This window comes from Lepidochelys kempii, chromosome 5, assembly GCF_965140265.1.
Source record: "Lepidochelys kempii isolate rLepKem1 chromosome 5, rLepKem1.hap2, whole genome shotgun sequence".
NCBI lineage: Eukaryota > Metazoa > Chordata > Testudines > Cheloniidae > Lepidochelys > Lepidochelys kempii.
The window spans coordinates 26,459,365-26,472,108 of NC_133260.1; the positions used below are offsets into that span (position 1 = coordinate 26,459,365).

The 12,744-nt window shown below is 41.7% G+C and overlaps 1 protein-coding gene across 6 annotated transcripts in view; it reads left to right on the forward strand.

Annotated features, from left to right (window-relative positions):
* The window catches only part of NIPBL (NIPBL cohesin loading factor), a 295,049-nt gene that overhangs the window by 225,483 nt on the left and 56,822 nt on the right, over window positions 1-12,744 (forward strand). For all 6 annotated transcript variants that reach the window (XM_073343794.1, XM_073343792.1, XM_073343793.1 and 3 more), the window contains 4 exons: window positions 7,716-7,854; window positions 8,055-8,137; window positions 9,692-9,824; window positions 11,481-11,624. In XM_073343794.1, coding sequence (XP_073199895.1) covers window positions 7,716-7,854; window positions 8,055-8,137; window positions 9,692-9,824; window positions 11,481-11,624 — 499 coding nt within the window. The remainder of the gene's footprint in view (window positions 1-7,715; window positions 7,855-8,054; window positions 8,138-9,691; window positions 9,825-11,480; window positions 11,625-12,744) is intronic.

Consider the following 12,744-nt stretch of genomic DNA (forward strand, 5'->3'; position numbering starts at 1 on the left):
TACAGCCCCCCCAGGCTCTGTGTCCTATTTAGAAAATCTTCAGAGGGCTAGAGAGTTAGTGATAAGCATCCAGCCCAGTCACTCCTCTTCCTGGTCCACCCAATTTCTGCCCCTTTCCCAACAAGTGGGCTGTTCAGGTCCATGGAATGATGTTAAAGAAGTGGTTGAGTCCCCCTTCCATGCTTGATGGAGGAGATGTATGCATTGAAGGTTCCCTCAAGGGCAAATCTTGCAAGGGACAATCCAGATCATGGGTTACTATTGTCTTTTAATTAAGGCTAAGATTTAGTCATGCGTATTTTTGGTAGAAGTCACGGACAGGTCATGGGCAATAAATAAAAATTCACAGCCCATGATCTGTCGATGATTTTTACCAAAAATACCCCTGACTAAATCTCTGTTTCTGGGGGGCCCTGCTCCAGTGCTCTGTGTTGGCTGGGCCCTGGGACCGCTCTGTGGATGACCTACAGCTGTCCCAGGACTGCTTCTTGGGTGGTCCCCAGGGCACCCCCTGGGGCTGCCTGAGCAGTAGCTGGTGCAGCTGGCCCCTGGACAGCCCCCTGGATCTCTGCTTGGGCAGTCTGTGGGACCAGCCACAGTGGCCACTGCTCGGGTGGCCCCGAAGTCAGCCGCACCAGCCACAGTGGAAGTCACAGAGGTCGCGGAAAGTCATGGAATCCATGACTTCCGCAATCTCCGTGAAAGAATTGTAGCCTTACTCTTAATTAATGTAGTGGTAGTCAAGCCTGCTCTGTAATAGTGCCATAACTCAAATAGTACAAAAGTTGCAAGGAATTAGTTATTTGTTCAATACTGTGATGTTTTCTGCTATTTAAAAAATTAGTGTAGCATTTTATGCGAGTAAGTACACAAGTTAAGTGACTTAGTGTTTAGGTGTTTGATGCAGAAAATATTTCTGTAGAATTGCTATTAATAGGGAAAGTTTCTTCTATTTGCATTATATAATGGTTGTTATTGACAAATTTTCAACATGGTTTAATAAAATTTAACCTTATGCTAGTGTGATTGTAGAACTCCATCTTGGACTAGGAAGAGTTAAAGGCCCCATTAGTCAAATTCACTTCATCTGTGTGCTAATGAGGTCAGCCAGAGAGGTCAGAACTAAAGAAGGATCAGGAGATACCTTGAGAGACCTAGGCTTATAAATAGGCTGAGGGAGTTCAGACAGGCAGGCTCCTGTGAAAGATCCAAGTGCCAAAGACTGCTGAAGGCTAGAGCCTTTAGGAAGATGCTAAAGTGGGGCAGTGCTTGATAACAGAGCCAAGGAAAGGCAATGGAATTCAGGAAGTGGTTGAGCACAGAGCTCAGAAGATAGGTTGATTCACTGGTGACTTTGGATTGCATGTGGACTTTTGTTACCTAAGAAGGAGTCTGAACTAGCCACTTATCAGCCAGAGCGCTGAGTGGCGCACAAAGGCAGACAGCCTACAGGGAGTACTAGAGTGGAAGAAACTCTGGAGTGTTGTGTCCTGGAGCTAAGGGGTGCACTGCAGGTGAGTTTATCCCATAACAGCCGGAAACATCATAAAGGCCTCCTCATGAAATCATTGCACAAAGCTTTAAAAGGCATAATTATCTTGCATTTAATAAAATCCTTGTACAAAAACTAAAGAAATCCGGATCTAATGATAATATTTCATGTCACCATTTAAACTCGTAGTCTCAAAGTAGGAGCACAAGGCATCCCTCACCCTGTCGTCCTGATTATTTGCTGCGGTTTGGAGAGGCAGCCTCTCTGACTGTTTATAACATTCCAAAAGTTTCTGTGCCTCTTTATTGTGCTCATAAGTGAGGCTCTTTTCCTTTCTCTCACAGATGTGCAAAAGAAAGCAGTTATAATAACACAAGGCAGATATTGCTCAGCAGCCTCCAGCCTTGTTATAGAGCACCTCCATCTCCCACTCAGCCTTTCAAATGCACACTCCACTGTCATTCTGCAGCTACTCAGGATATAATTAGAGGCCCTTTCTATTATCCAAGTGTCCAGTAAGCATATGTCTCCACTGCAGCTGGGAGGTGTGATTCCCAGCATGGATAAAGAGAGTTGCAATGGCTCTGTTCAAGTTAGCTCAATAAAAATAGCAGTGTGGATATTATGATATGGGTAGCAGCTCAGTCTAGTCACTCGAACTCAGACCTGGGGGACTGGGTGGGCTTGGACTTGGGAAGCTAGCCTGAGCCACCACTGAGGCCGCAACATCCATAATGCTATTTGCTATTTTTAGTGTTCTAGCTCAAACAGAGCTGGCACAAGTCTGTCTACCTGCCCTGGGAATCAACACTTCTGTAAGGCTTCATAAGCCAGGGAAGCATGGGGTAAGATGGGTTTCGAAAGTTTCTAAAAATCCTAGCATTCCTGACTTTTCCAGGCCACCTACATTGATATTGGTGAGCCTTCCACAGTGACCAGACAGGCCATGGAGCATCATAGATAAATAGCCCTTTCTATTGATGAACTCTGAGTCCTGGAGTGGGGGGCAAAGAATAGGTATGTGAGGTCCCATCAATAGCCCCAGTACAAATTAGGAACCCCAGCCCTACAAATCTATCAATAAATTGTGCATTGCCAAGATTTATAGCAGAGCATGCTTCCATGACAACAGTCCGGATAGTTGATCTCTCAGCACCGAACTGGTTAGGCACTGACCGATTGCCAATCCTTACTGCTAACGTCCAATGGCAATGGTCAAATGTTTTTCCATGCTGAAGAGATGTGTCATAGGGGTGTGCTGCTGCTGGAGCTCTGGAGTGAGTGCTGAACAGATCTCTAAGAAAGTAGCCTTGGTCATCCAGAAATTCTGCTGGTCATCCTAGGTTTGGAGTACTATCCTTTCCCACCAGTTAGTGCTAGTTTCCCTGGCCCAGAAATGGTACTCCACCAAGGGAAGCTGCTCCAAGAAAAGTTAATCCTCTAGTAGCTGCTCAATTTCATCTTTTTCTTCTATCTAAATCGGTGTGGCAGCTGACTTCCAAAGCCATCTGGCTGCATGACCACAAATGCAAGTGCATTAGCCTCTTTGTATTTATGACTCAAGATCACCATTCACAGCAGTATTCCCCACATGACAGTAATTTGAGAATTTCACTAAATTGCAAAAGACAGATGAATCCTGGGAATTTGCTAGTTTCACCCCCAGGTCTCAAAATTGCAGTGACTTTTGGTAGGTATCCCACAATATATCATGGCAATAATCCCAGAATGCACAGAGCCCAGAAGCAAGAAAATGCATCATGGGCTATCTGCCCAAAATGCTGTGTGCTTATTTTGAAAAAACTCAGTGCCCTGTGGACACTGATTCAAAATTAAGTAGGTTAAAGCTGGTTGCATGGGCACACAATTTTGTGTGAGTTATTCCGGAAAAGATTATATGCAAAAATATGTTCTGCAAAAACTACCCCATTAGACAACACTAAATCTTAGGGAGGTTTAAATTACCCTTGTGTGGCTGTGCCAATTCAGCTGTATGTTATACAAGAGCTTTCTCCTTCACCCAATATGTCTGGTTGCTCCTGAAGTCGTAATCCTGTGTTTGACCTCTGTCATAGGAAATGCTAATGTCACAGATTTAGCATTATAATTTAAATGCTGTATCATATAAAAAGAGTGAAGAGTAGAGGAAATAATCTTTGATTAAACAATAAGCATTATCTGGTAATTTTCCTTGCTACTTCAATTGAGTCTCAGTTTTAAATAAGATACAACCGTTTCAGTTTTTCCTGATGGTGAAAATTTCTCTTTAAAGGAATTTTGGCATATAATTTTTATATTCTAATGTTTCTCCCACTCTGATAAACTTTAAAATGTTTATTCCTATAATGTGAAACGGTTGGCATAGTATTCTTACAGTAGTACTCCTTATATACTATTACATATCAAGTGTTTTAAGAGTGTTAAAAGAAAGACACTGTAAAACAAAAATTATTATTCTCCTTTGAGTGGTTACTCATGTCGATTCCAAGTAGGTGTGCACGTCCATGTGCACAGTCATCGGAAGGTTTGCCCCTTAGCGGTACCTGTCTGGTTGGCTGTGGAGCCTTCTGGAGTCAAGCCTTCATGGTGGTGTATATAGGTTCCTGCCGATCCGCCGCCTCTTCAGTTCCTTCTTACCGCCAGTGACAGTCGTTGGAGTGGCTCTTTTCTTGCTACAGCAAGCAATCCTCTAGTGGACTTTTTCCAGTTGTATCTGTAAATAGTTTAAAACTTAGTATTAGTTCAAACAGTTCTTAGTTAGTAAGAAGTTTCAGTTGGGGGTTTCCCACACCACGTTTCCCCTCCTGGGGACCAGGGCATGCCTTGGTCTCAAGGGTTTAAGCCATTTGGGTCCTGTCTGGAGCCTATGCCAAAGGGAAACTCACACAACTCCTGTTTAAAGTGTTTGAGGGAAGCCCATTGGACTGAGAAGTGCAAAATCTGTAGAAACTTCCACTCAAGAACTAAGAAGGAGAGGGACTTTAGGCTAAAATTACTCCTCATGAAGTCAGCGCCTATGGACTCTTGCTCTGAGTTTGCTGCGGTCCTCGAGGAAGGCAAGGTCGTTGCAAGGATCTCCTTACAGGCCTCCTTAGATTCTGCAGACTTGGCAATCCATATCATGGCAACAGCCATAGCCATGAGAAGGAGTTCATGGCTTCAGGTGTTGGGACTCCCGCACAAGGTCCAGCAGACCATTCAGGAGTTGCTGTTTGACTACATAGGCCTCTTTTCGGAGCAAACAGACACTAAGCTCCACAGCCTAAAGGACTCAATGGCGACTCTGAAGTCCCTGGGGCTTCATACGCCAGCCCCCTGAAGAAAGCATTTTAAGCCTGCTCCTCGATTCTACATAGCTCCTCCTAAAGCAGGAAACTGGGCAGGAGTAACAGATGGTTCTCAGTCCTCCTCGAACCCAGAGCCAGGGCTCAGCAAAGCAGCTTCCAAACCAAACTTTTGAAGGTGCACCCAGGGGCAATGCACCAGTTCAGATCCCAGATTCTGCCCCCATCCTGTGAATCCTCTATCCAATTTCTACCATGCCTGGGCACAAATTACCTCAGACCAATGGGTCTTGAGCATGGTAGAATTGGGATATTCTCTCCAATTCTGTTCCCTCCCGCCTTCCCATCCTCCTAACCCATCCCTCTTCAGGGACCCTTTTCACAAGCAACTGCTCATGGAGGAGGTTCAAACTCTCCTACAACTCGGGGCGATAGAGGAGTTCCCTTTAGAATTCAGGGGCAGGGGATTCTATTCCCGGTATTTCCTAATCCCGACGGCCAAGGGTGGACTCAGACCTATTCTAGACCTGCAAAACCTCAACAAATTAATAAAGAAGGTAAAGTTCCATTATTCTCTCCCTGGATCCAGGGGACTGGTATGTCGCCCTCGATCTGAAGGTGCGTGTTTTCAAGTGTCCATAATCCTGCCCCACAGATGATTCCTCTGCTTTGTGGTCAACACCACTCACTATCAGTTTACAGTTCTCCCCTTCAGCCTCTCGGCGGCCCCTTGGGTGTTCACCAATTGCATATCTGTCATAGGAGCCTTCCTGTGGAAATGGCAGGTGCAAGTATTCCCGTACCTCAACAACTGGCCAATCAAAGACTCCTCCAGAGACCAAGTGGAGGTCTAGGTAAGCCTACTTCGGACGACATTTCACAGGCTCGGCCTCATACTGAATGTAGCAAAGTCAACCCTAACCCCGACTCAGAGAACAGAGTTAATCGGAGCCTTCTTGGACTCTGTGGAGTCAAGCCAGGCATTCTTTCCAGAAACTTGCTTTCTCACCATGGGCGCCATCATAGAGGAACTCAGACGATACCCTCCACTGTGGCACGAAATTTTCTGAAGCTGTTCAACCATATGGCCGCTTGTACTTGTAGTACAGCATGCCAGGCTGCAGTTCCGTCCCCTTCAGGCTTGGCTAGCCTCTGTGCACAGGCTGAATCGAGACCACCTAGACAAATTAATCACACTTACTTCCCCGGTTATTGAGTTCTTCAGGTGGTGGCTCGACCCACAAGCAGTGTGTACAGGAGTGCTCTTCTCCAGGCCCCAACCCTCACTGTCTCTTGCAATGGACGCATCGGTGATGGGTTGGGGAGCACACTTAGGCGGACTCACGCCTTCTGGTCCCAGACAGAGCTTTTGCTGCGCATCAACATCACGGAGGTAAGAGTGGTCTGCCTTGCTTGCCAGACATTCCAGGCCCACCTGGAGGGCAGATACGTATCAGTATTGACCAACAACATGTCAGTGGTATTGCACATAAACAGGCAGGGTGGTGTTCACTCCTCTCCCCTGTGCCGGGAAGCCCTCAAACTGTGGGACTTCTGCATCGCCCATTTGATATGTCTAGAGGCATTGTACCTTCCAGAACAAACTGGCCGATCATCATAGCAGGTCATTTCACAACCACGAGTGGTCCCTCCACCCAGATGTTGTGATCAACATCTTCCTACAGTTGGGATTTCCTGAAATAGATTTGTTTGCAACAAAGTAAAACAGGAAGCATCACCAGTTTGTCTCCTTCCTGAATCAGATGTCCTGGCATGGCTGGGCCATGAATTTTTTATTGCATGGTGGGGGAGGGGGGGGGGCTCAGAAAGAAAAAGGTTGAGAACCTCTGATCTACTATATACTTTCCGCCCTTCCTGCTTGTGCACAAGGTCCTGCTGAAGGTCAGAAGGGAGGGAGCATCGATGATCTTAACAGCACCAGCGTGGCCTCACCAGCACTGGTTCGCCATGCTTTTAGGCCTGTTGGTGGACACGCCAATTACCATGCGCCTGGTTCCCGGACTTGATCACCCAGAACCATGGTAGTGCATGCTAATCTTCAGTCTCTCCATTCCATCGCATGGAAGCTCCGTGGTTAAACGCCTCCGAGCTCGCATGCTCAGACCCTGTTAGAGTACAATCAGCTATTCTGTGAGCTCTGACCCCACTCCGAGGTAAGGCTTGGGAGTCACCTACCTGGAATCGACATGAGCAAGCACTCGAAGAAGAAAAAACAGTTACCTACCTCTCATAATTGTTGTTTTTCGAGATGTGTTGCTCATGTCCTTTCCAAGACCCACCTGTCTCCCCTCTGCCAGTGTATCCGGCAAGAAGGAACTGAAGAGGTGGCAGGTTGGCGGGGATTTATGTACACCCCCAGGGGGCTCCACAGTCGACCCGATGAGTACCACTAGGGGAAAATCCTTCCAACGACTGTGCACACAGTATGCGCACACCTATTTGGAATGGACACGAGCAACACATCTTGAAGAACAACAGTTACGAGAGGTAGGAAACCTTTTTTTATCATGCCAAAATGACTTATATACCTTCATGATCTAATAATGTCATAGATCTGAGAATAATTTTGGCTGTTGCTTTGGAGTCAGCATAATGAGTACAAAACATTTTGAGTACAAACACATAATAGATGCTTAATGCGCTATTGGAAGCAGCTTACATACTACTGAGATGAGGGTTGTACAATAATCTGTATAGGATAGAATGAATTTTGTACGGCTCTCACAAGAATGGTGCTTATTGTATTTTGTTTTTTTCCTTTACAGTGGAATAGTTGGTAAAGCTGTGGGTACTCATTTAGAACCCAGTGAACTTTGCTTATCAGGTTTTAATAGTTTAGGTAGTTAGGAGTTAGAGTTAAAAGTCCTTTGTATTGTCCCTCTTAACTGTAATGATATTCTGTTTGTTTTCTCCAACAGGTTAAACAGTAGTGATACCGATGGAGAGCCTATGTATATTCAGATGGTAACTGCACTGGTTCTACAGCTTATTCAGTGTGTTGTGCACCTGCCATCAGTGGAGAAGGATTCGAATTCAGAAGAGGAGTCAAACAAAAAAGTAAGACCCTTTAAAGAGATATGAAACTGTTTCATACAAGAGTGTGCATATGTACTTGTTCTGTGACACTGGTCCAGCCCATGAAGCAGTGTTCATGTGTGTGTCCTGCATAATAACATGATGTACTGAAAATGATGGTTTGGAGGTTCATGTTTTCATATATTGTACATTCAACAAATGAATTTTGCTATTATTTTTAGGTGGATCAAGATGTCCTTATTACTAACTCATATGAAACAGCCATGAGAACAGCACAAAACTTCCTTTCCATTTTCCTTAAGAAGTAAGTGTTATCACACAGTTTAATTGTGTTTTAATGTGTCATTCATAATTACAATTTTAACTGTTATAGACTGAAATTTGGCACTCCTTAAAGTTCTGAAATTTTAATCAAAAGAAATTTTTGTGGAGAAAGTTGGAGTTTGAATTGGACATGGTATTTTTAAATGTAGGACATTGTAAAAAGATTTTTCATTTTATGAATACTCTTTTGTGAAGTTCTGTCTTAAAAAGAAAACTCACATTTGTTTTCTTCATTAAGCCTCTCTGAGAACAATTGCCTGGAGCTATGAATTTTGAACTTCTTAGAGGTTCAACAAGTCTTGATAGTCACTAAGGTTTCTGCACAAATCTTGTACAAAGTCTGCAACCTGCAATTGCAAAATTGCAAGCACCTGAAGTGTAGTTCAAGCTTATAAATTTTGCAGAAAATCTGGAAAAATCAGTTACTTTCATATGACAGATAGCTCCAGTTAAAGAAACTTGCAAGTACTTTAAAATTCCACGACAGTTAGCTCTTTGCACAGAACTTTTTATACAACAGAAATTCTGCAGGGAGCTGTTTACACATGTGAGAATCTACATGCAATAGCTTATACCACATAATACAAAGAGGAAAATTTTAGGTTTCACCAAAGGTGTTGCAATAATATGAAAGAGAAACATGATTTACGGATTAAGTATTTAAGGTATACTGTACTGCCATAAGAACTAATTAGAGTTATTTTAAAAGAAATTAACCTAATTATTTTATTAAACTATATACCTCTGAAACACTACCAAATCATTGCATGCCAGGCTCTGATCTGATCTTTCTCCACTGCACCTGCTGTTTATGGACCAGAGATACCAAGACTTCATATCACCCTTTATATTAAGGCCAGAGACTGAGTTGAGAGAGAATACCTCCTAAATGCACTATTCCAGTATGAACTAGGGAACCTAATTTATTCTCTGTATGCAGACTTGAAACCCTATTATATCTAATGTATTCACCCTGCAGATACAAGCAAGATCTTCAGGCTTATCTCATCCATTCAACATACATTCACTTTAGATGACAGAGTATCAAATTCACCGAAGACTGAGGCCTTTTTTCTTACCCTTGGAGGAGAGATGAGAGCCAGCACACATGTAGAATTTGAGTCAATATCTGAAAAGTCTGTAAAATTGTTATAATACATATTATACGTTAATATCCCATAAAGTATTAAGGAAACTGTGTCTCCAGTAGTTGAAACCAGTGCTAGATAAAGAAATAAGAGACTGGACCAGGGAATGAATCCCAGATCTCTTTCATGGTAATGTGGAGTATTGAAAGGGCTACCATCATTTGTCCTACTTTTTAATATGAAATTTTAGCTACTTTTACTCTCTGTTCTTTATAGGATGTGTTACTGAAAAACATAGCTAGATTAGGATGACTCTTTCTGTTGACATTTCAGTCCTATCTAGTTTTAGAAATACACGTTTTTGTACTTTGGAACAAATAAAAAAAAGTTGACCCTTTTTAGTACATGATTATTATATAACATTTTCATTGTTTTCCTTTAAACAGATGTGGTAGTAAACAGGGAGAAGAGGATTATAGGCCACTGTTTGAGAACTTTGTTCAAGATCTTCTTTCCACGGTCAACAAGCCAGAATGGCCTGCTGCTGAGCTGTTACTTAGCTTATTAGGAAGGTTGTTGGTAAGAGACCACAGTATTTCTAATTTATCATAGTGATATAAAGTGCTGCACGTTCTTATTAAATTTAGCCATCTTCTCAAAAAGCTGTCCCAAGGTAAAGATCTGGTGATATTAGGGTGACCACATCTAATGCCACATGAAGTTTCTGGCTTTGCCAAGATAAGAATGGCAATGATGGACAGAGATTGATCATTCAGCCAGAGGGCGGAAGGACCTTGCTGGAGATTGGTGCTGCTCAGTTTACAAGCCAACTATGTCCCTTTGGGATTTGCCATAATGTTGATGATAATTCCTTTTCATCATCATGAAAACTTGTTTATTTTGACATAGTCTTTTATTAATATTTAAATGTGTATTTGTGGTATACAATGTTCATGCTTCATTTAAGAACTTTTTGCTGATGTATATCAGTATATTATATAATATGCTGAATAGTATACAGATAGTGAAGTTTAGTTTGGAAAATTATTGTATTTTATAGGTAATTTGAAAAAAAAAGTGACACCATGGACTATGTTGCTCAGTGGAGGTCACTTATATTGTTCTGTGGGGGATATTTTTCACATTAAAATTCCAGTCCATAGCACCCAGTAGCTGCATAGACTCATATTGGGTAAAATCCACGAACATCAGCAGATATTCATAGATGATAGCTTCTCTGGGCTGCTCATATAGCACAAAAATATTATTCAGTAGTTTAGTCATCTTGCACATGTAGCACATTAACACAGAGAATACTATGATTCAAATAAATTAAACATTTTAGCTGGTATAGAATGTCTGTCTGAAATTCATAAGTCACTGTGGTAAGTAGTACTGGCAGACATTTGTTACGAGACTAAAGCAGTAATTTGGGCCTGTTTCTGGGCAATAGCACAAATAATTTATAATCATGCCCCTGATTAAGCCAGCTAGATAGTAGCTTGCAGTTCACTGGTGTACATATGGCAGGTAGATTAAATAAGTATAATATTCTCACACACACATTTTATATATCCACTGAACAAGATGCATCCTCTCTAGTTAGTTTGATTAGAAGGAAAAAAATCTCAGGAGTATTTTTGCAGGGAGGGGCCCAGTGGTGAAGGAAATGAATTTGATATCAATTTTAAAATATTATATATGTGTGGTTATTGGAGAGACAAGGTAGTGAGGTAATATCATTTATTATTATATCCTTAGTAACTTAAATTCATAACTCTGCTAGATACTTAAAAGCATGGACTCCGGAGACACTGATTCTATGGCTCATTACAACAATTTGTAATACACCTCACTGCTTGCTAATCCTCAATTGGCCACTTCATTTTAAGTTGTCTGACATGTGTTAACCCCTTATGTTTAACAATATGTCCCAACTTGTATTTAGCTCAGACATACTGATTTTCTTTCCCAAAGAAGAGCCCTGTGAAGCTTGTATCTTCCATCAACAGAAGTTGGTCCAATAAAATATATTACTTCACCTACCTTGTCTCTCTCTTATCCTGGGACTTACACATCTACAACAACGCTTCAAATAAATAAGTGGCCATTGTAAATGATATAATTTATTCAGTTTATTAGTTGATGAATTTCTGAATAAGATCAAATAGTATATTATGAAAAGCACTGCAGGTACAGAAATGAGTAGATAACATTTTATCCTGCTTTTGTTAGGTTCATCAGTTCAGTAACAAGTCTACAGAGATGGCTTTGAGAGTGGCATCACTTGATTATCTTGGAACTGTAGCTGCAAGATTGAGGAAAGATGCGGTCACTAGCAAAATGGATCAAGGATCCATAGCTCGAATCTTAAAACAGGTATATATAAGATCCATATGATTTGGTGCCTAGATAACAACACAGATGGAGGCATTAAAAATGTCTGAGGTGCTGTTCTGCTCTGAAAAGTCATTATGTAAAAGTGCCATTTGGGGAGTCCATCTTTATTATCTCTTTAAGACTTCATCAGATGTACTCAGATTATAAATAAAAATGTGTTTTCTAACTACCAGCCCTATAAACTCATCCTGGATTTTGAGAATCAAGACTGGATTCTTTCAGCCTCACACATGATTTTCAGTAAGGATTCTGCAGGTCATATTAGGGCCTCAGTTGCTCTTGTGCCAACCCCTTATCTTCACTGGGTTAAAACTACTGAACAAATCTGTTCCACTGTGTGGTGGTGATGCACGTGAAAGAATAGAATCCAGTTCACTGCTCTCTCTCTAAGGGGAGTAAAAATAATTTTAATTATTAAAGTCAGCAGATGTCTGAACTCACAAAAGGAGCAGATATGTTTGTTTAGTTAGAGCTACTTTCATATGCATTTGAGAAAACTAAAGTAGTATAGCTATAGGTTCAATTTCCAAATGATGAATCTGGCATCAGTCAACTTTTCTTTGTGCCATCAGGACTGGTTTGGAGCTCTGTTTAGAGGACATGTACTCCCAAGGTTCTGTCAGTGCTACTCATCAGAATTGTCTCCATTTCTGTGAGGGAGGCAACAGTTTTCAGTACAAGGTGTTCCTTTTTTGGCTCTCCACTATGCCATGAGTGTTCTACAATACCTAGTTTTAGGCTGTCTATTTAAAATGCCTATGGATTTATGTCTGTTTTTTCCTGGTCACTGGCTGGGTCAGGCACAGTCAGAACTGGAGTTCAGTGGTCATTTCAAATTTATTTGATCCCAGTTTCACTCCCAATCTTAAGGATTAGTAATCTGAAATTAGCTGTAACTCCACCAGAGAATGACTTTCATAAGAACCACTTCAGATTCTTCTGTGGCAGCTGTATTTCTACCAGAGGAGAAACTTATGGAGATTCAGAATATTTATCAACTAAATGACCAAAGTCTGTTCAGTCTTTTTTGAGACTTATGGGTTTCATGACTGTCAGCTTACGTCACACCCTGTGCAAAACATCAAATAATACTTTTACA